Consider the following 23,837-nt stretch of genomic DNA (forward strand, 5'->3'; position numbering starts at 1 on the left):
TTGTCAAACTTATGATGACCCGTCCCTCCCTTCCTGGGAATCTTTGTCTAGGGGTGGGCAAGTGTGTCAACCCCAAAAACAGATTAAACCAAATCATTTTAACAATATTTGTCGGTTAAATCGCTTATATGTTGTTCGGTTCAGCGTAAAATTGTGTGATATCCGCGTTTGGTGGTGAGTTCAGTTCCCGGTGCTCAAAAAGATTATATATCGAAGAAGTCCCGTGTTCCAATCAGAGTAACAAGCACAATTTGTATTTTTTTCCGCGAATACGCAAAGCTTGCATATCATTCTGCTGATAGAAGAAGTAGAATGAGTACATGGGGTACAATACATGACATGAACGCAGACATGCGTGAACATGGTGCCCGGAGCAGAGAAACAAGGGATGCTCGGCCCAAATAAAGAATACAACACAAGTAAACCTACCAAAGTCGAGCCAAGAGCGGCGATGCCAAACCAACGAGAACTCCAACATCGTCCGAGCCAAAACCGGGGACACCGCGAGCGAGCAAGATAGTGCCTTCAAGAAGGAAGATGACACCAAGACTCCGTCACTATCCGGTCCGGGAGACCCTAACCTAGGGTTTCCCCTGGGCTCGAAGAGGGGCGCAGCTGAAGGCCTTGGCAACGCTTCCAAGGAGGAAACCGACACCCGCGGGTGCCGTCGCTGCCAACACCGGCGAGCCGAGCAGGGATCTCTCCCTGGCCTGAAGCTGAGCGATCCAATAGCCGCCGAATCCGGGATTATAGATAGGGAGGCCAACGCTGGTTGGAACCACCAAGTCAGGGGTGGGGGGGTGGGGCTGCACCTGCCGTCGGAGGGTGGCACCGCTTCCGAACCCACGAGCATTGGATCTGGCAAAGGGGGGCTTTGAGGCATATAGGGTATGGCAAGCGACGAGGTGAACCACACGGGGGTCTTTGCGCGACAACGTCCAGCAACGGCGGCAAGCAAGGACTTGAAGACGCAAGTCTGAGCTGTCGTGGCCTTAACCATCGGGGCGTCGCGAGTCACATAAGCTGGAAGTGACGGAGCTACCCGATCATCGGGGCCGGAGCTAGCCGGTGGATGACGCCGACAGCAAAGGACATCGGAGAGACGTGGGCCTGAGGCCACTAGGACCGGAACAACGCTAGCATGGACTCGCTGCGAGGGGCCCCGGGTTAGCCACAACCGCGTACGAATTGCTGCCTCGCATGGGAGCCGTCATCGTGGCGCAGGGGTGGGGAGGTGGTGGGGGTGGGGAGGGCTGCCGAAGACGAGGAGGGCGCCCGCATGGGAGGCAGGCTGCGAACGCCCCGCAACCGGCCGCAGACCACAAACCCCAACCACGGCTGGCAAGCACCAACAGGACTGCAACATTGCCGCAGGGGGGAGGGGTGAAGCTGAAGGGTTAGCCCAATAGCTAGAGCGCTCCACCTTTCGTTATTAATTACCTAATCACCCCATGTTCCCATGTACATATGTTTACCACAAAACCTAGCCATCAGGCTGCGTCCTCTTCGGCCTAGGCTATCAGATCTATTTCACAACCTTTGCCGATGAGTCTGGTCCAAGGGTTATGAAGCCGGAGTGTTGTAGGCGAAGTAGTCAATCATGTAAAGGTGCAGGAAGTAAATTGACACATGGGAGTACTGATGATTCTTTCTCTATTAATGATTGAACCAACATACAATGATTACTCCCCATTCTAAATAAAAAGCGGTAAGGAGTAAAGGGATAAGCACTCGATTTAATGTAAAGTGGGGGAAATGTTAAGGTCAACATGAGAGTGGTAGGGTGAGTTGCACCCCACCCTTTGTACGTCCCGACGTTTCCCAAAACCCGCCCTTGAGAAGTTGGCAACATATCCATGCCTCAAAACTGTAAAAAATCTATTGGGAGAAAATATGGAGAAAGTGAAAGAGCGAAAAGTATACATTGTTATATCGCATGAATTGCCTCATCAAAACCTCGTATGAGAAACATCTAGAAAACTCACTCAAGAGAAAAAAAGTACTACAATCCACTCAACCATCAAGTTGAGTACTCGACCACTATGACTGAGTAACAATGCGTTTGTGAAATTTCTCCCACTGTACCTTGCATCTCCCGAAGTCTCCTCATACCGATTTCGCACATACATCTCTCGAAGGATGTCACATGACTTGGTATGAAAAATTCTCACGTTGTTCATCTTCTTCAGCTCATGCGCATAGAACAACTTGGGATTCATATGCTTTGTGAGGTTACTTTTTAGACAACCCATCTATACGTGTGCAACACAAGCAACATTATCTTCATAGATAATGGTAGGGGTTTGTACGGTGTTCATGCATCACGTCTGTTGAATGTGGCCGATTGTGACGCCCCCGATTCAATCATACACTAATCATACACGCAAACGTGTACGATCAAGATCAGGGACTCACGGAAAGATATCACAACACAACTCTACAAATAAAAATAAGTCATACAAGCATCATATTACAAGCCAGGGGCCTCGAGGCTCGAATACAAGAGCTCGATCATAGACGAGTCAGCGGAAGCAACACTATCTGAGTACAGACATAAGTTAAACAAGTTTGCCTTAAGAAGGCAAGCACAAACTGGGATACAGATCGAAAGAGGCGCAGGCCTCCTGCCTGGGATCCTCCTAAACTACTCCTGGTCGTCGTCAGCGGGCTGCACGTAGTAGTAGGCACCTCCCGAGTAGTAGCAGTCATCGTCGACGGTGGCGTCTGGCTCCTGGGCTCCAACGTCTGATCGCAACAATCGGGTATAGAAAGGGGAAAAAGAGGGAGCAAAGCAACAGTGAGTACTCATCCAAAGTACTCACAAGCAAGGAGCTACACTACATATGTATGCGTTGGTATCAAATGGAATAAGGGTATCATATGTGGACTGAACTGCAGAATGCCGGAATAAGAGGGGGATAGCTAGTCCTTTCGAAGACTACGCTTCTGGTAACCTCCATCTTGCAGCAGGAGAAGAGAGTAGATGGTAAGTTCACCAAGTAACATCACATAGCATAATCCTAACCGATGATCATCCCCTCGTCGCCTTGTGAGAGAGCGATCATCGGTTGTATCTGGCACTTGGAAGGGTGTGTTTTATTAAGTATCCGGTTCTAGTTGTCATAAGGTCAAGGTACAACTCCGGGTCGTCCTTTTACCGAGGGACACGGCTATTCGAATAGATCAACTTCCCTGCAGGGGTGCACCACATAACCCAACACGCTCGTTCCCATTTGGCCAGACACACTTTCCTGGGTCATGCCCGGCCTCGGAAGATCAACACGTCGCAGCCCTACCTAGGCACAACAGAGAGGTCAGCATGCCGGTCTAAATCCTATGGCACAGGGGTCTGGGCCCATCGCCCATTGCACACCTGCACGTTGCGTACGCGGCCGGTGAGCAGACCTAGCCTCCCTTATACAAGAGTAGGCGTTCCAGTCCAACCCGGCGCGCGCCGCTCAGTCGCTGACGTCACGAAGGCTTCGACTGATACCACGACGTCGAGTGCCCATAACTGTCCCCACGTAGATGGTTAGTGCGTATAGGCCAGTAGCCAGACTCAGATCAAATACCAAGATCTCGTTAAACGTGTTATTTTGAAATAACCGCGAACGCCGACCAGGGCCAGGCCCACCTCTCTCCTAGGTGGTCTCAACCTACCCTGTCGCTCCGCCACAAAGATCCACTCAGAGGGCCGTCGGGACAAACGTCCTTTCGGACCCAATCCGTGAATCACTCGCGGGTACTCCTACGAGCCGACCCGTCTTTAGCCACCACAAGCATCATATATTATGTATATAAGTATATACCCGTGACCACCTCCCGAGTGATCACGGCCCGATAGTATAGCATGGCAGACGGACAAGAATGTAGGGCCACTGATGGCAAACTATCATCCTATACTAAGCATTAGGATTGCAGGTAAGGTATCAACAGTTGTAGCAACAATGACAGGCTATGCATCAGAATAGGATAAACGGGAAGCAGTAACATGCTACACTACTCTAATGCAAGAAGTATAGAGAAGAGTAGGCGATATCTGGTGATCAGGGGGGGGGGGGCTTGCCTGGTTGCTCTGGCAAGAGAGAGGGGTCGTCAACACCGTAGTCGTACTGGGTAGCAGCGGCGTCGGTCTCGATGTCTAGCGAGAGAAGAGGGGGAAGAAACAATAAATATAATGCAAACAAATGCATGACAATGCATGACATGATAAAGCTAATGCTAGGTGTGCCCTAACGCGGTACGGGGTGGTACCGGTGAAGGGGGAAAACATCCGGGAAAGTATTCCCGGTGTTTTGCGTTTTCGGACAGATGAACCGGAGGGGGAAAGTTGCATATTCGCTATGCTAGAGATGCATGGCGGATGAACGGGCTGCGTATCCGGATTCGTCTCATCGTTCTGAGCAACTTTCATGTTGAAAATAATTTAATCCAAGTTACGGATTAAAAGATATGATTTTCTAAGGATTTTATTATTATTCTGAAATTATTTTTAATTCGAAAATAAATGCTAAATTGCTAGGCGCACCCAGCACAGTGTACACAAAAGTGTACCCAATGGCTGACAGGTGGGCCAGAGGGACCCAGTTGACCAGTCAACGTTTGACTGGTCAACAGGGGTGGGACCCCCCTGTCATTGACTGTTTTAGTCTAATCTAACAGTTTAGTTAGTTATTTTGTTAATCTTAATTATGATTAATTAGTTTAATTAATCAAAATTAATTAAGTTGATTATTAATTAATTAATTAATTTTTTTTTAAATGCGTTCTGGGGCTGGGCCCCGTTGTCCAGTGGCCCAAAGGGGCTTAGCGGGCGCTGGGTACGGGTAACGGGCGGGCGATCCCGCTCGAACGGGCACGGGCGATGGGGCGTGCCAGGGCGCCAGCGCCGGTTGCGGGAGATGGCCGCGGGGGTGCGTGGTCGGCGGCCACGGCGCGGTTGTGGGGGCGGCAAGAGGAAGAGCAGCGCACAGCGCGTGCAGGCGCGTCGCGCGGGCGTGGACGGGACGCGACATAGTCGGGCAGAAGCGAGGTCACCGGTGGGCAGAGGCGGCCATCGGGCGAGGTGGAGCAGCGGGCAGGGGCGGCGGCCGGTAGAGGCCGCAGGGCGCGCGCGGCGGGGCGACGTGGTTCGCGCGCGGTGGAATACCGTGAAGTGAAATAATTCTGGACTGAACTGATAACCAGTGGAATACCGTGAAGTGAAACAATTCTGGACATGTAGAGAGTAGCAAGCTGACTAGCAGTGATTGTCTTTTTGACCGCCAGAAAATGTGCAACTTTAGAAAGTCGGTCAATGACGACAAGAATAGCATCATTACCTTTCTGCGATTTGGGAAATCCGGTGACGAAGTCCATTTCAACATGGTCCCATTTCCATTCAGGAATAGAGATAGGTTGCAGAGTTCCAGCCGGCCTTTGATGCTTTGCTTTGATACAGCGGCAAACGTCACACTCAGCAACATAACGAGCAATGTCCTGCTTCATATTAGACCACCAGAATCTTTGACGAATATCCTGGTACATCTTTGTACTACCAGGATGGATGGACAGAGGCGTATCATGAGCTTCTTTCATAACCTTTTAGTCTTATCCAGGTTTTTCTTCGAACATGGTACCACTAGGCGGCCTTTGATGTACAAGGCGCCATCATCGGCGATAGTGAAGAATGAGGGCTTTCCTTCTGCTAGATGGCGTTTAATCTTATGGACATCAGAGTCATAACCTTGAATAGTCTTTATACCAGCTACGAGATCTGGTATGACAGCTAGGGTATTTAGAGAACCCTTAGCAACAACAAGAAGATTCATCTTGCGGAACTCCGGGGGAGGGGGAGCGAGTGCTCCAGGAGGAACAATATGAAGGTTCAGCTTTCTAAATTCTTCGACAAGCGAGGGCTGAACTTTGTGAACCTGGAGGTTGTTGCAGTAAGACTTGCGGCTCAAGGCATCAGCCATTACATTAGCCTTGCCGGGGGTATAGGATATACCCACGTCAAAGTCTGCAACAGTCTCCATCCATCCCTGCTGACGGAGGTTCAAATCTGGCTGAGTAAACAGATACTTCAGACTTTGGTGGTCGGTGAAGATCTCACAACGATTACCGAGAAGGTAATGTCGCCACTGCTTCAGTGCATGAATGACAGCAGCAAGCTCGAGGTCGTGAACCAGGTAGTTTTCTTCATGAGGCCGCAGTTGACGAGAGGCATAAGCAATCACTCTGCGCTCTTGCATTAGGACACAGCCTAATCCTTGACGGGAAGCGTCGCAGTAAATGACGAAGTCCTTCTTAGTATCAGGTGGAGCAAGCACTGGGGCAGAAGTCAACTTGTCTTTGAGTGCCTGGAAACTTTCCCGACAATTGTCTGTCCAGTCGAACTTGACACCCTTATGCAGCAGATTAGTCAGAGGCCTGGCAATCTTGGAGAAGTTCTCGATGAATCAACGGCAATAGCTGGCGAGACCGGGAAAACTTCGGACTTGCTTGACATCCTTCGGAGGAGTCCAATCGAGAATAGCCTGAACTCGTTCAGGGTTGACGGCAATACCATCCTTGGAGATGAAATGCCCAAGATAGGTTACTTCGGGGAGCCAGAATTCACACTTGGAATACTTGGCATACAGTTGATGCTCTCGAAGCTTTTCCAGCACAAGACGAAGATGTCCAGCATGTTCTTCCTTGTTCTTGGAAAATATCAGGATATCATCCAGATAAACCACGACGAACTTGTCGAGGTAATCCATGAATATATAATTCATCAGGCGAGAGAAAGTGGCGGGAGCATTCGTTAAGCCGAATGACATGACTGTGTACTCGTAAGACCCATACCGAGTCACGAAGGCGGTTTTTGGGATGTCCTCTTCACGAACACGAATCTGGTGGTAACCCAACCTCAAGTCGAGTTTGGAGAACACTGATGAACTAGCCAGTTGATCATAAAGATCATTGATCCGAGGAAGAGGGTATTTATTCTGAATGGTAGCTTGGTTTATAGGACGGTAGTCTTGGACTAACCGATTTGTCCCATCCTTCTTCTTAACAAAAAGAGAAGGTGCTCCCCAAGGAGAGAAACTTGGGCGAATGAAACCTTTGACAAGAGATTTGTCGATTTCCTCCTTAAACTCAATGAGTTCATGCGGCGGCATCTTGTAGGGTCGTTTAGCTATAGGGGTGGTGCCGGGTTTCAAGTCGATGATGAATTCGACAGCTCTAGCGGGGGGAATCCCTGGAAGTTCTTCTGGGAAGACGTCTTGGAATTCACGAATGACGGGAATGTTTTCAATGCCCTCGAGTGGTGCAGCGTTCAACGCATTCAAGGCATAAAGCCGTGCCTCAGCGTTCTGAACTAGATGAGCTTGGTAAGCTATTATTTCATGAGAAGGGTGTAGCAGATGGACGACCTTAGTGGCGCAAACTATAGAAGCAGTATGCGCTTTCAACCAATCCATTCCCAGAATGAGGTCGATGTTAGACGACTTCAGGATAATGGAAGAGGCATAGAATTCCAGCCCTTCGATTTCCACGGGGACATCGATGCCAACCAGTGAGGTTTGACATTGTCCCACGAGGGTTTTTACCAATACCGAAGTGTTCATCTCCTCACACTTAACATCATGCTTGTATGCAAAATCTTCTGACATGAATGAATGCGATGCTCCTGAATCGAATAAAACAGATGCAGGTACTGAATTTACGAGGAGTGTACCCATCACAGTAGCAGGCTGGTCTTGAGCTTCATTAAGATCAACGTGGTTGGCATGAACACGACCATAAGACCTGGCATTGTTGTTGCGAGGCTGGTTGTTTCCACGGCCAGCTGCAGGGAGGGCCAATTGATTCTGGTTCTGGTTGCATTCCCTAGCATGGTGTCCTGGTTGACCACACCTGAAGCACAGATCATTATTGGGAGTGGGAACAGGAGCTTGTGGTGGTGGAGCTGGAAGTCTTGGCTGCCTAGTTGGTGGGGGAGGCAGACGCGGTGCAGCATATGACTGTCTTTGAGCAGGTGCAGTTGGCTGATACATGCTGTTGGGAATCCATATCCTACGCTTCTGCGAGGATGGGCCCGAAGATGAGCCCGTGTCACGGTTGCGCCTGTGAGAGCTCTGGTATTCCTGCAGACCAGTTTCGACATTGATGACCTTGTTCACCAGGGTGGCGAAATCAGCAAAGTCATGCACTAGAAGTGCGAGCTTGATGTCAGCTTGAAGGCCATCACAGAACTTCTCCTGTCCGCGTGCATCAGTTGCAATATCTTCTTCAGCATAGCGGGACAGATCCAGAAACTCCCGCTGATAAGCTTCCACAGTTTTGTTGCCCTGAGTGAGGTTGCGAAACTCGCGCTTCTTCCAGTCCATGACTCCCCGAGGAATGAAGCGAGCACGGAAGGCAGCTTGGAAGTCTGGCCATGTGATGATTGTTCCAACTGGCAGAGTACGCCTATGGCTGTCCCACCATTGAGCTGCGGGCCCCTTCAGGAAGAAGGAAGCAAAGGTGACATAGATGGCAGGGGCTACATCAGCAGACTCCATCTCATAGGTGATGTCATGGAGCCAGTCATCAGCATCCAGAGGCTGAGTTGAGCTGCGGTACACAGTTGGGTTCAGGCGCATGAAATCCTGCATAGTTACGGGGTTGGCTGCTGGTTCATATTGGGGCGAGGAAACTGAGCCATCATATTCTCCATGAACTGGCGATTCATCTCAAGCTGTTGGATCATACCAGCCATGTACTCAAGCGGTGGTGGGGCGTTGCCACCACGACCACGACCACCTGGTCTAACCATCCTGCTAATATATAACAGGAGTAGTTCAACATTTGAGAAATTGCGAGGACAAGAATCATTCATGATGAAACATGCATAATGAAAGGAACACGATAGATACTGCATAGTAGTTGGCATATCTTACAAAAGTGATCATGCATAGAGTTCGGCAGACAGAGTTCAGTACACAGAATAAGAACACCATAGGCGCCACGCAGGCTCGCGGCGAATGCATCTAACACTAACAAGCAAGCCTACATCAGTCACAGGAGGAACTGTGGAGGTAGGTGTAGCCTGACAGCTGGTAGTGACACGAAGGGAAGACCTCCACGCGAGTAGCCTGGGGTCCACGGATACTTTGTTGCGGAACCCGATGCGCAGGTGGCAGGAGAGGACCAAGTGCGGGAGAGTAGCCTCCCACATCTGGCCAACCGACGCCCTGGGGCATCACAGTCCTGGCAGGGTAGATCGCAGAACGCGACAGATCACCAGATCGGACAGAGGGGTGCAACAGCGTCAGAGCACGATACAGGTGCTAATGGGTGGTGTACAACTCGTGGCGAAGAGCTCGGTTAGCTCTATCCAGCCCATCAGCATGCAGAACCAGGTTCTGATGGTAGAAGGGCTCTCGGGTGACAGTGGAGTAGGCAGCAGTGTAGTATCCCCCCGCACCAACATCGGATGCAATAGCAATGTGCCTGAAGGGGGAGGTGTCCAACTCCTGATACTCTCCACGAAGACGTGTCAGAGCAGCATAAGCAGCATCGTGGACCGCCATATCGATAGTCACTCCAACACCATGAGCAGTGTGCAACACGGTAGTGGAGTCATAATCCCGAGAGTAGAGGTGGACGATGGCACGGTACTGCTCCTGGTTGAAGTCTTGGTATTCCTCATAGACGGTGTACTCAGGGTGCCAGCGATAACCCAGATAGGTCATCATCTCAACCAACACAACAGGTGATCCTAAGGCACCAATGGCCATCGTGTGGCGCACGGCCTGTCTCGTGGGTTCCATCTGAAAACAAAGATGTTTTCACAGGAGTCAAATGACAATATGGATAATGTTCAAATACTACTCTAAAGAATAACTAGGGCTTATCCAACTTTGGGGTGAACGTGGTCACGGGATCCTAATGTTAGAGTTAGCAAAATCGTTTAACCCGAGTAGAAGAGAGTTCAGAGTCCCAGAGTAAGGATCGAGGAGTAAAAGATCCTAATACCACCCAGATGGCGACGTGGGCCTGTAAGGCTCACAACCATGTTAGTAAAAAGTTTTGTAATATCTAGACTCGACTTCAGCCAAGGAGTGTGGAAGGGGGATTTCTACAGGCAGTCGGCTCTGATACCAACTTGTGACGCCCCCGATTCAATCGTACACTAATCATACACGCAAACGTGTACGATCAAGATCAGGGACTCACGGGAAGATATCATAACACAACTCTATAAATAAAAATAAGTCATACAAGCATCATATTACAAGCCAGGGGCCTCGAGGGCTCGAATACAAGAGCTCGATCATAGACGAGTCAGCGGAAGCAACACTATCTGAGTACAGACATAAGTTAAACAAGTTTGCCTTAAGAAGGCAAGCACAAACTGGGATACAGATCGAAAGAGGCGCAGGCCTCCTGCCTGGGATCCTCCTAAACTACTCCTGGTCGTCGTCAGCGGGCTGCACGTAGTAGTAGGCACCTCCCGAGTAGTAGCAGTCATCGTCGACGGTGGCGTCTGGCTCCTGGGCTCCAACGTCTGATCGCAACAATCGGGTATAGAAAGGGGAAAAAGAGGGAGCAAAGCAACAGTGAGTACTCATCCAAAGTACTCACAAGCAAGGAGCTACACTACATATGTATGCGTTGGTATCAAATGGAATAAGGGTATCATATGTGGACTGAACTGCAGAATGCCGGAATAAGAGGGGGATAGCTAGTCCTTTCGAAGACTACGCTTCTGGTAACCTCCATCTTGCAGCAGGAGAAGAGAGTAGATGGTAAGTTCACCAAGTAACATCACATAGCATAATCCTAACCGATGATCATCCCCTCGTCGCCTTGTGAGAGAGCGATCATCGGTTGTATCTGGCACTTGGAAGGGTGTGTTTTATTAAGTATCCGGTTCTAGTTGTCATAAGGTCAAGGTACAACTCCGGGTCGTCCTTTTACCGAGGGACACGGCTATTCGAATAGATCAACTTCCCTGCAGGGGTGCACCACATAACCCAACACGCTCGTTCCCATTTGGCCAGACACACTTTCCTGGGTCATGCCCGGCCTCGGAAGATCAACACGTCGCAGCCCTACCTAGGCACAACAGAGAGGTCAGCATGCCGGTCTAAATCCTATGGCGCAGGGGTTTGGGCTCATGGCCCATTGCACACCTGCACGTTGCGTACGCGGCCGGTGAGCAGACCTAGCCTCCCTTATACAAGAGTAGGCGTTCCAGTCCAACTCGGCACGCGCCGCTCAGTCGCTGACATCACGAAGGCTTCGGCTAATACCACGATGTCGAGTGCCCATAAATGTTCCCGCGTAAATGGTTAGTGCGTATAGGCCAGTAGCCAGACTCATATCAAATACCAAGATCTCGTTAAACGTGTTATTTTGAAATAACCGCAAACGCCGACCAGGGCCAGGCCCACCTCTCTCCTAGGTGGTCTCAACCTGCCCTGTCGCTCCGCCACAATGATCCACTCAGAGGGCCGTCGGGACAAACGTCCTTTCAGACCCAATCCGTGAATCACTCGCGGGTACTCCTACGAGCCGACCCGTCTTTAGTCACCACAAGCATCATATATTATATATATATAAGTATATACCCGTGACCACCTCCCGAGTGATCACGGCCCGATAGTATAGCATGGCAGACGGACAAGAATGTAGGGCCACTGATGGCAAACTATCATCCTATACTAAGCATTAGGATTGCAGGTAAGGTATCAACAGTTGTAGCAACAATGACAGGCTATGCATCATAATAGGTTTAACGGAAAGCAGTAACATGCTACACTACTCTAATGCAAGAAGTATAGAGAAGAGTAGGCGATATCTGGTGATCAGGGGGAGGGCTTGCCTGGTTGCTCTGGCAGGAGAGAGGGGTCGTCAACACCATAGTCGTACTGGGTAGCAGCGGCGTCAGTCTCGATGTCTAGCGAGAGAAGAGGGGGAAGAAACAATAAATATAATGCAAACAAATGCATGATGATGCATGACATGACAAAGCTGATGCTAGGTGTGCCCTAACGCGGTACGAGGTGGTACCGGTGAAGGGGGAAAACATCCGGGAAAGTATTCTCGATGTTTTGCGTTTTCGGACAGATGAACCGGAGGGGGAAAGTTGCGTGTTCGCTATGCTAGGGATGCGTGGCGGACGAACGGGCTGCGTATCCGGATTCGTCTCGTCGTTTTGAGCAACTTTCATGTTGAAAATAATTTAATCCGAGTTACGGATTAAAAGATATGATTTTTTAAGGATTTTATTATTATTCTAAAATTATTTGTAATTCAAAAATAAATGCTAAATTGCTAGGCGCACCCAGCACGATGTACACAAAAGTGTACCCAGTGGCTGACAGGTGGGCCAGAGGGACCCAGTTGACCAGTGTTTGACTGGTCAACAGGGGTGGGACCCCCTTGTCACTGACTGTTATAGTCTAATCTAACAGTTTAGTTAGTTATTTTGTTAATCTTAATTATGATTAATTAGTTTAATTAATCAAAATTAATTAAGTTAATTAAGTTAATTAATTAATTATTTTTATTTTTATTTTATTTATTTTTTTAAATGCGTTCTCGGGCTGGGCCCCGTTGTCTAATGGCCCAGAGGGGCTTAACGGGCGCTGGGTACGGGTAACGGGCGGGCGATCCCGCTTGAACGGGCACGGGCGATGGGGCGCGCCAGGGCGCCAGCGCCGGTTGCGGGAGATGGCCGCGGGGGTGTGCGACCGGCGGCCATGACGCGGTTGCGGGGGCGGCAAGAGGAGGAGCAGCGCACGGCGTGTGCAGGCGCGTCGCGCGGGCGTGGACGGGACGCGACATAGGCGAGCAGAAGCGAGGTCACCGGTGGGCAGAGGCGGCCAGCAGGCGAGGTGGAGCAGCGGGCAGGGGCGGCGGCCGGCAGAGGCTGCGGGTGCGCGCGGCGGGGCGACGTGGTTCGCGCGCGGGCGAACCGCGACGGGCCGTGGCCATGCAGAGGCGGCGAGGTGAGGTGCGCGGCCCTGGGTGGCCGCGTACGGCGAGGCGACGACGGGGGATGGCAAGGGCGCGACGAGCGCAGGGAGGCCGCGAGCGAGCACGGCCTCGGGCGCGCGGTGATAGGGGAAGAGGGGAGAGGAGCATGGGGAGGCGCTCACAATGGCCGTAGGGGTTCAGGGCAGCGGGCTCGACGGCGGTTGGGGACGACGTGCGGCGTGGCGACGAGAAGACGAGGACGGCGGGGCAGTGGCGACTCGGGCGGTTCGACGAGGAGGAGGACGGCGAGGTCCGGCGATGGAGCGCTCCGTGCGGCGGCGACCAACGGCGAGGAGGGGGGCGGCGGTGTTCGATGGCGAGGCCGATGCGTGTGTGCGTTCCCCGATCCGATCTGGATCGGGGGAGGGAAGAGTGGGGGGGGCGAGTGGGGGGAGTGAGGTGGGTGCCTACCTTTTGCTTGTCAGCCTCCCAAATTGCCATGTCAACCTCTAACCCACCATGTCCTAGCAAACCGTTGATTGGCTATGTTACCGCTTTGCTCAGCCCCCTCTTATAGCGTTGCTAGTTGCAGGTGAAGATTGGAGCCGTTCCTTGTTGGAACATTTATTTACTTGTTGGGATATCATTATATTGCTATGTTATCTTAATGCATCTATATACTTGGTGAAGGGTGGAAGGCTCGGCCTCTCGCCTAGTGCTTTGTTCCACTCTTGCCGCCCTAGTTTCCGTCATATCGGTGTTATGTTCCCGGATTTTGCGTTCCTTACGTGGTTGGGTTATAATGGGAACCCCTTGACTGTCCGCCTTGAATAAAACTCCTCCAGCAGTGCCCAACCTTGGTTTTACCATTTGCCACCTAGCCTTTCCCTTGGGTTTCGCGGACTCAAGGGTCATCTTATTTTAACCCCCCCGGGCCAGTGCTCCTCTAAGTGTTGGTCCAACCTAGAGCACCGTGCGGGGCCGTCCCTCGGCAACTTGGGTTACGTTGGCTCCCGTACGCTTAGCTTATCCGGTGTGCCCTGAGAACGAGATATGTGCAGCTCCTATCGGGATTTTTCGGCACATCGGGTGGTGTTGCTGGACTTGTTTTACCATTGTTGGAGTTGTCTTGAATTACCGAGATACCGAGTCTGATCGGAACGTCTTGGGAGGAGGTCTATTCCTTCGTTGACCGTGAGAGCTTGTCATGGGCTAAGTTGGGACTCCCCTGCAGGGATTGAACTTTCGAAAGCCGTGCCCGCGGTTATGGGCAGATGGGAATTTGTTAATGTCCGGTTGTAGATAACTTGAACCTTAATTAATTAAAACGAATCAACTGAGTGTGTTACCGTGATGGCCTCTTCTCGGCGGAGTCCGGGAAGTGGACACGGTGTTGGAGTAATGTTTGCGCAGGTTGTTCTCTAGCTTCTCGCTCGTGCTTTGCCTCCTCTTCTCGCTCTCTTTTGCGTATAAGTTAGCCACCATATATGCTAGTCGCTTGCTGCAGCTCCACATATATTCGCCTATCCTTCCTATTAGCTTAAATAGTTTTGATCGCGAGGGTGCGAGATTGCTGAGTCCCTGTGGCTCACAGATTACTATTACACCAGATGCAGGGCCTGATGATTCCGCTCCCGGAGACGCGTATGAGCTCAAGTGGGAGTTCGACGAAGACTCTCAACGATACTACGTTTCCTTTCCCGACGATCAGTAGTGGTGCCCAGTTGGGGGTGATTGGGACCGTTGTCGCGTGTTGGGTTTTTCTTCTATTTTGGCGCCGTAGTCGGGCCATGAGTGTTTTGGATGATGTAATGTTATTTCTGTACTTTGATGTGACGTGGCGAGTGTAAGCCAACTATGTTCTTCCCTTTATTATTCATATTACATGGGATGTTGTGAAGATTGCCTAACTTGCGACATATGCCTTCAATGCGATTATGTCTCTAAGTCGTGCCTCGACACGTGGGAGCTATAGTCGCATCGAGGGTGTTACAAGCAAGGACGGCGGCGACGTGAAGAAGGAGGCCGACAACTACAGCGCCTTCGGCGCTTTCTTCGGCCTGTAGGAGGGGCGGTGGAAGGTGGCGCAGTAGTTTTTAATTGTGTTTTTAGTTTTGAATTATGTTTTAAAGTTTTTATGTACAAAAATCAATGAAATCACCTTATATGTGCCTAATTGTGCCGAATTTTGTCGTGTTTGGTTGATTTTGGCCGATTTACTTTTCAAACAGACGGCGTCTGGGTTCGGCTTGGGGCGGTGCGGTTGGGAATTCGACGCCCCCCACGCCTAAAATCTTGCCGGCGCGCTCCCAGGGGGCGATATTTCAGGTGCCTGGGGGGCCGAACGGCCGGAGATGCTCTTAGGAACCACCTGTTCATTGTTCCATGCAATGTCTCTTTGTAGAAATGAAGGATCAGATGACCTAGTCGCAGCAGAAACTTGACACTAGTAAGTGATAGTAGATTCTCATTCATTTAGTTACCCCACTATCTGGTCATAATATAAACCATATTTTCTAGCAAAATAAATAAATATAAACCATATTTATTTATTGTATAAAAGTAACCATGTGTACTTCCTTGGAAAGGTAATCATGCATACTAAAATAGGTTCTTATTCCAAAGATGGTCATTTATCTACCAAAATCACACGTGCCCATCATTATGACATTAAATGATGCAACACCGACTGGTGGGCCTGGGCCATGTGTTTTTATTATATACTAGGAAAAATGCCCGTGCGTTGCAACGGGAGAAATCATCCATGCACCCCACTTGTGAAAGAAAACAATGTAAATAAAATTTGAGATCTTTCCAATTGCCTGACATGAGAAATTAAAATTCTTTTAGTGCACATATTCTGCAAAGTAATTAAAGTGAAGCTTAACATTCCAACTCTACAAGATCCCTATACATGCAGAACGAAACACTTACTTTGGCGTTGTGGCTAGCTCATTCTACAAACAATCTATTGATCCCTGGTTCAATCGCGGCTTAGACATTACTGTTCGAATGCTAGCGGAAGAGAATGTTCATGGTAGAACAATTAACATCAAAACCATGAATCTAAATGGCCAATAATTTAGTGCACCCTCTTAGTTTGGTTAATAGTGTTCATATATTTATAGTGCATCAAAAGAACTTACACCAATTTCTAGTTTTTACCATAAATATGTTGGAAATATGCCCTAGAGGCAATAATAAAATGATTATTATATTTCCTTGTTCATGATAATTGTCTATTATTCATGCTATAATTGTATTATCCGGAAATCATAATACATGTGTGAATACATAGACCACAATGTGTCCCTAGTGAGCCTCTAGTTGACTAGCTCGTTGATCAACAGATAGTCATGGTTTCCTGGCTATGGACATGGGGATGTCATTGATAACGGGATCACATCATTAGGAGAATGATGTGACGGACAAGACCCAATCCTAAGCTTAGCTCAAAGATCGTGTAGTTCGTTTGCTGTAGCTTTTCTGAATGTCAAGTATCATTTCCTTAGACCATGAGATTGTGCAACTCCCGGATACCGTAGGAGTGCTTTAGGTGTACCAAACGTCACAACGTAACTGGGTGACTATAAAGGTACATTACAGGTGTTTCCGAAAGTGTCTGTTGGGTTGGCACGAATCGAGACTGGGATTTGTCACTCCATATGACGGAGAGGTATCTCTGGGCCCACTCGGTAATGCATCATCATAATGAGCTCAATCTGATCAAGTGGTTGATCACGGGATCATGCATTACGGTACGAGTAAAGTGACTTGCTGGTAACGAGACTGAACAAGGTATTGGGATACCGACGATCGAGTCTCGGGCAAGTAACGTACCGATTGACAAAGGGAATTGTATACGGGGTTGCTTGAATCCTCGACATCGTGGTTCATACGATGAGATCATCGAGGAGCATGTGGGAGCCAACATGGGTATCCAGATCCCGCTGTTGGTTATTGGCCGGAGAGCCGTCTCGGTCATGTCTACGTGTCTCCCGAACCCGTAGGGTCTACACACTTAAGGTTCGGTGACGCTAGGGTTGTAGAGATATGAGTATGCAGTAATTCGAAAGTTGTTCGGAGTCCCGGATGAGATCCTGGACGTCACGAGGAGTTCCGGAATGGTCTGGAGGTGAAGAATTATATATAGGAAGTGTAGTTTCGGCCATCGGGAAAGATTCGGGGTCACCGGTATTGTACCGGGACCTCCGGGATGGGTGGCCCCACCCGGTGGACCCCATGGGCTGAAGTGGGGAGGGGAACCAGCCCATAGTGGGCTGGTGCGCCCCCCCTTGGGCCCTCCTGCGCCTAGGGTTGGAAACCCTAGGGTGGGGGCGCCTCCACTTGCCTTGGGGGGCACTCCACCCCTTGGCCGCCGCCCCCTTGGGAGATCCCATCTCCAGGGCCGGCGCCCCCCTCCCAGGGGGCCTATATAAAGGGGGGGGGGGGAGGGAGGGCAGCCGCACCTCAAGTCTTGGCGCCTCCCTCTCCCCTGCTACACCTCTCCCTCTCGCAGAAGCTCGGCGAAGCCCTGCTGCGATCATTGCTGCATCCACCACCACGCCGTCGTGCTGCTGGATCTTCATCAACCTCTCCTTTCCCCTTGCTGGATCAAGAAGGAGGAGACGTCATCCGCTCCGTACGTGTGTTGAACGCGGAGGTGCCGTCCGTTCGGCACTTGGTCATCGGTGATTTGGATCACGGCGAGTACGACTCCATCATCCCCGTTCTCTTGAACGCTTCCGCTCGCGATCTACAAGGGTATGTAGATGCACTCTCCTCTCATTGTTAGTTGACTCCATAGATTGATCTTGGTGAAACGTAGGAATTTTTTTTGTTTTCTGCAACGTTCCCCAACAAAATACATATGGCGTGTCCTAGTGCTAACTGTATGTACAAAAATGATTTCAACACACTATTTGCTACATACGTCCTCATATAGAAATGATATAATTGATGCAAGTATGTCTTTGTGTCGGCACGAACAAACATAAACTTCCACTAACAAATATGTAGGTTTGGAGTGAACAGTGGACCTTATTTTGTTCCAAGTTAAATATAACTATAAGATGACCCTATATATTTCACACAAAGAAATTCAAAGAGAAAAGCAATCACTTCAATTATTTTATAAGAAAATGATTACTACCCTTTGATTTTGGGCTAACGGTGTTCATTTATTTACATGCATCAAAAGAAGTTACATACATTTCTAGTTTTACCACAAATACATATGATGTGTCTTAGTGCTAATTAACTATACGTACAAAAATAATTACAACACACTATTTGCTACATACACCCTCATATAAAAATGATATAATTAACGCAAGTAAGTCTTTGTGTCAATTGGGACAAACATAAAATTCCATTAATAAATATGCATGTTTGGAGTGAATAATGGACCTTAATTTGTTCCAGGTCAAATATAACTATAAGACGACCCTATATATTTCACACAAAGAAAATCAAAGAGAAAAGCAATCACTTCAATTATTCAATAAGAAAATGATTAAAAACTCACTTATGGGTCCATAGTTACAATTGTAGGAAAACATCATATGAATCTTCTCTTATATATCTAAACATCGTTAGTTAATCGAAGGCCTTTTGCCATACATCATGGGAATTTGGCGTGTAGCTAAGTAATATACTCCAAGCATCTAACAGGATGGCCATGGTCAAACAGTTTTCAAAACTGACTGTCTGGTCTACCTACATAACATGATACACAATACAGGGTGACATGTCAAATGTATGGAAGAATATTTAACATTTATACATCTTATCTCCTCTAAATAATAAAGAAAAGGCAGAATGGTTATGCAGATAATCAAAGGTATACCATATATTCAAAAGGACACATTCAAATATTTAAACATGAGTTTAACCAACAAAGCAAACTGTATAGCAAGACATCCATATTATTAAAAACTGCATTTTTCATTTTGAAAGATCAATTTATAAACATGCAAATCATTTTTTGTTGTTGCATTTTTTCTCTGTTTTGAACAAACACAGGAGGGAAGAGTTTTTCTTCACATGCATAACGCTAACTTATTTGTTACTGAAACTGATGAATGTACAGGATGAATACAAACTTAGAAGTATTTATTTTTCAAAATACTACTCAACAAAACATTAGGACATACTATCAGATACTATGTTTAGTGTCAGATAATTTATGTACCAAATTTTACATAACAGAGGAAGTATCTGATTAGAGTCAGATAATTTATGATCAAATGTACAAAACAGACAAGGGGTTCTCTTCTGCCAAGAGCCAGCGTGTGTGTGTTTCTGGTGTTTTCCATTGGATTTGCATGTGACGTGCACAACTGATGACCAGACACGTAAATAGTACTTTGTATAAAAAAATCTTATCATTGGCAGCATATAGTCACATGTGCCCACTACGACAGGCGACAACCGCACCTAGTTTAGGGAGAGATTCCTTGGCAGATGCTGCCGCCGCTCTGACTTCGCTTCTGGTCTTATCCTTCCTCCTTGCTGCTCCTCCCCCTCCAAGCCCATCCTTTCATCTCCATCGCGATGCCGTCTATCACCACCATAGCCGTGCCGCGGCTCGATCTGCTGCTCCTGAGCGCAGCCACCTCGTCCCCGACGCTGAGCTCCTTCTCCCCTGCCTTCTTTTCCCTTTCATCTCCGTGTTCTCTTCTTCTCTTTTTCTCCTGTTTACTCACATCTCCCTCTATCTCTCTTGCTCTCTGTTACAGAGGCCGCCATGGACGCCCGAGGTCCTCCGCTCCGAGTCTCCGACCCACACCCCGGCGTCCCTGCCGACGTCGTCGCCTAGGTGAGCAGCTGCCGCACCGTGATGTTGCCCCGCCTCCTCTCTCCCTCTCTATCTCTCCCCTGTCTCTCTCCCTCTCTATCTCTCCCCTGTCTCTCTCTTCTCTTTCTCAACCCTCTCTGTTTTCTTCAACAGGAAGACCACCATGCCCGCTGCAGGAGCTTCGAGCCGACCCCGCAGCATGTAGACCGCCGTCGCCCGTCCGCCGTCGGGAATCACCAGATCCCCCCGTATCCGACCTGCCCCGCCATCCTTCTCCCGTTCCCGACGTCTCCTCGGCGCCAGAATCTCAGGCGAGCGACGCCGCAAGACCCTGCCTCCTCTGCCCCGGAGGCCGCCATGGAGGTCATCGCCTCTCCGTCTCGATCCGTCCACCGTCGGATCCATGCTGGTGTTCTCCAGGGACCCGCCATGGAGGTTGCCGCCCCTCCCGTCTCGATCCTTCCGCCCCCGGATCCACGGCAGAGCAGCCGAGATCCGCCGCCCGTTCTACGACGCCTCGGCCCGCCAAGGCAAGCGCAGAGGCTGACAAGGCGCACAGGAAGGCCAATGGCCTCGCCAAGCTGCGGGAGGACTTGCGGGCTAGGGTCGCCAGCCGCAAGCGCGCGCGAGCTCGCCCCATGCTGGCCAAGGCCACCTTTAGCGACCTCCTGTCCGCTGTGCCCTAACGCCCGCCACGACGCCAGGGTCTTTTTTGCAAAAATGAAACGTTATCTCGTGAACAGACTTAAAATAGGATTGCGGGCTGAATTGTTAGGAAATAGAGGGACTTTTCTGCAAAAGTGCAGACGACGTACGACCAGAAACCATCACTGCTTTATTATTATTAGGGAGAGATTTTGTATATTTTTCTTTACTATTTTATGTTACATTTTTGCCTTTTGTGTTTTTACTATTTGTTTTCTTTTATCATTTTTCTTTTTTGGGTGAAAATAAGCAATTTTGTAGACTTAAATAAACATAAACATATATTCGGATACACATGAAGAATCATTCCAAAATGCATAATGTTTTCTATACGAGTGAATAGTCTTTTATTCCCTCTATTCCTTAATATAAGGTGTATTTGTTTTCTGATAAGATTTCGCAATGTAAGGTGCTTTTCTTGTAATTTCTTACAACCCCTTTTTAGGCCTTCAGAAAAGGGATACTATCTCTCTCCTTATTGCTTGTATCTCTTCATTTCCTGTCCAACTGATTTACTTGCCGCAAACCAACAAATTAGCCAAGGGTAACTTCATCCTAAATTCTCTATAATTTCATGACTTGGTCACCGTGTTGGAAAAATACACCTTACATAAAGTAACAAGTGAGTAATACCAGATAACCGTTGGTTCAAATATACATTATTTTTCATATATAATTTTGAAAATATAATGTTGGACAATATTGATGAACATATTAAATAAAAATCTTTTCTATTATTTTATAGAAATCAAGAAGTATACGTTAGTACGGCGCATAGTGGTCCGCCCATTACCATTCTCCTTCGGCGGGCCTAGAGTAGCCATTGGAGCGGGCGTAACTATCTATCGCCATATGTGAGATGGAGCAGCCACTCGCCTACAGCGAGCTTCCAGTTGGGCCGGCCGAATTAGCTTCTTGCTGTTTAGTTCGATTTTATTTATCTTTTCTACCCCTCAAAAAAAATTATCTTATCTTCTTCTTCTTCTTCTTCTTCTTCTTCTTCTTAAAATTAAAATGTATCTAAATACACATATTCCAAAACTTATATTTAATTACAAAATTAAAAACCGCAAATTTGGAAAATGTTTACACAATATAAAAACATTGTTAGTATATTATTAGAAATGTTGATATCATTCAATTAAAATGTTTGTGAAGATTTTAAAAATGTTCACATGTTTGAAAAAAAATATGTGACATTTTTGAAAAATGTTATGCAATGTAAAAAAGTGTTTGTGTAATTCAGAAAATGCACGTTACATTTAAACAAAAGCATGCGTTTTACAAATGTCTTTGATACAATATTTTTAAAATGTTCCTATGGTTTAAAAAAAATGTTTTGTGTCATTCAAAAGAATGTTCCAACATTATTTGGAAAAATTTAACGTGTATTTAGTCTAAATTTCAAAATCGTGTATTTAGAAAATGTTAATCATGTATTTGAAAAATGTTAAACGTGTATAAAAAATGTTTTATATGTATACAAAAATGTAGAATGTTTATGAAAAAATATACATCAAAACATGTATGCAAAAAATATTAATCATGTATTTGAAAGTGTTAAACATGTATAGAAAAATGTTCCAGATGTATACAAAAATTGTATAATGTGTATGAAAAATTATACATGTGTTGCGACCATACGGCCCAAGAGGACGTGATGGATCGTCTCTGGCTCCTGATTACAAAGTGTACAAGTCACCGGGTGCGGAAGACCACATCTCTGAGTCTATCCACGGGTTGGATCGCCCCGGCACTCTCGACTTGATAAAAAAAGAATGCCCGATAGGCTGTCCGAGCTGAAAATTCTTCATCGCCCTCCCAGGCCCAGACAATGGCATCCTCAGTCAAGCAAATCAAGTTAGAAACTTTTAGGCAGTGAATTCTACAGTTAATTGACGCCTGATTTTCTCGTGCGCACAACCTGCGATACGACATACTCCATCCGTTTGGTAATTGTAGCCTGTAGGGCTGAATAACCACTATTTGTGTTGGTAATAAGGAGTTGATTGGGTAAAAAAAACAAGGAGTTGATTAGTTAACGGTGGACGGTTATTCATAAATTAGAGAGAAATTGATAGGTAAGATAATAAATTTTAAAATGTAAACTTCAGCTTTTAGATCCTGGCTTGCATATGCGGATTGATACTGTTTCACAAGTTTTTGTTCCTTACTTCAAGCAACAAACACGACATCATCCAGGACGTATTGAGAAATGGATATGGACGTATGGTGTGGTTGCTTAAGGTCACCGGCGGCTAAGCAAGCAATATTCTCTTCCTTCTTAATCATCATCTGCGTAACGTTGGTACAATGGCCCTCCATGAGAGTGACAAGAAAATAGTCAAATCTTTGTACTGGAAGAGCCGTATAATCGGCAACTATTAAGTGAAGCAATTTTGTTTAATGATAGCAGACATGTATACTTATTTGAATCAATCAAACATGACATCCCGCTGAGGTATTATTGTGATTTTACTAGGCTAGCTCAACAGGCGCTTACGGAATCAGAGATCTGCTTGAGACAAGTGACGCTGAATTGTCTTGATCCTATTCATTGAAGTAACGTAGTCTAGTTGCTTGTTGACTGAAACAAGCGAGACAGACAACAAGTACAACTCGAAAATAATATTTTCAGGGGCAAAACGTTAAAACAATGTCTTACTATTCTCGGTAAGCGGCACCTTACTATATTTGCTCGGTCCCTGCGTGGACTTGCGTGGCACGGTATCTTTCCCTTTCAGACCTTTGCTACTGGTTATTGATCTATACTTGAGAGCTTCATTATCAAGCTGGGCAGCTTCCTTAATCCTTCTGAAAAATCAGCACCTTGCATTGCGGCGCATATTTGTTTGTTTATATGTGGGACTTGTTCCTCGCTGCTGCTGTTCAAGTAAGTGGGACGACGCTGGTTGATATTTGACATTCATTATTTGCATCACAGCTTGTTCTCCAGTGTGCCTGTAAGAAAAACTGGCGTTGATTCGCTCTTACTTCTCTTTGATCGAATGTGATCGGCTCCCACTAGTATGAAGCAAGGTGTAGAGATTTAAGAGGTCATTGGATACCACCGTTTTTCTTAATTTCAAAGTTTCAATAGAAGAAGGCCCGTGAATTCTAAGTTTCTCCTAGAGAGTTCGATGGGAATCTGTTAGAATCAGCTGAGATCTTTTCAAGAGATTAAATAGATGTCCGTGATGCTGCTTGCCTAGGGTTTACATCATGCATGTGCAATAAGATTTAGTTATTGGAGCTGGTCACCATGTTGCAGCCAATATTGAAGTACATTTACTGACTTCACCTCTTTCATTTCTTTTCCAGTGTCACACTCACATGCTTACACATATTTCTTAGAATTACATGTTTGCAGAATATTGATATGCGCCTGAAGCCTCTA

General features: G+C 47.5%; 1 protein-coding gene across 1 annotated transcript; it reads left to right on the forward strand.

Annotated features, from left to right (window-relative positions):
* Positions 1-19,398: 19,398 nt before the first annotated feature.
* On the forward strand, positions 19,399-20,654 carry LOC125547978 (translation initiation factor IF-2-like). Its single transcript, XM_048711700.1, has 2 exons — positions 19,399-19,756; positions 19,889-20,654. Exons 1-2 carry the CDS (start codon positions 19,492-19,494, stop codon positions 20,419-20,421), a joined length of 798 nt encoding a protein of 265 aa, XP_048567657.1. The 5' UTR covers positions 19,399-19,491; the 3' UTR covers positions 20,422-20,654.
* The last annotated feature ends 3,183 nt before the right edge of the window (positions 20,655-23,837 follow it).

The sequence above is a fragment of the Triticum urartu genome, chromosome 3 (assembly GCF_003073215.2).
Source record: "Triticum urartu cultivar G1812 chromosome 3, Tu2.1, whole genome shotgun sequence".
NCBI classification, from domain to species: Eukaryota; Viridiplantae; Streptophyta; class Magnoliopsida; order Poales; family Poaceae; genus Triticum; species Triticum urartu.

Excerpts from the sequence above, each read along its gene's own strand:
- LOC125547978 (XM_048711700.1), top strand. The coding sequence starts at position 19,492 with ATGCCGTCTATCACCACCATAGCCGTGCCGCGGCTCGATCTGCTGCTC. Across the intron at positions 19,757-19,888 it reads CTGCCGACGTCGTCGCCTAG|GAAGACCACCATGCCCGCTG; the intron begins GTGAGCAGCTGC and ends TTTCTTCAACAG.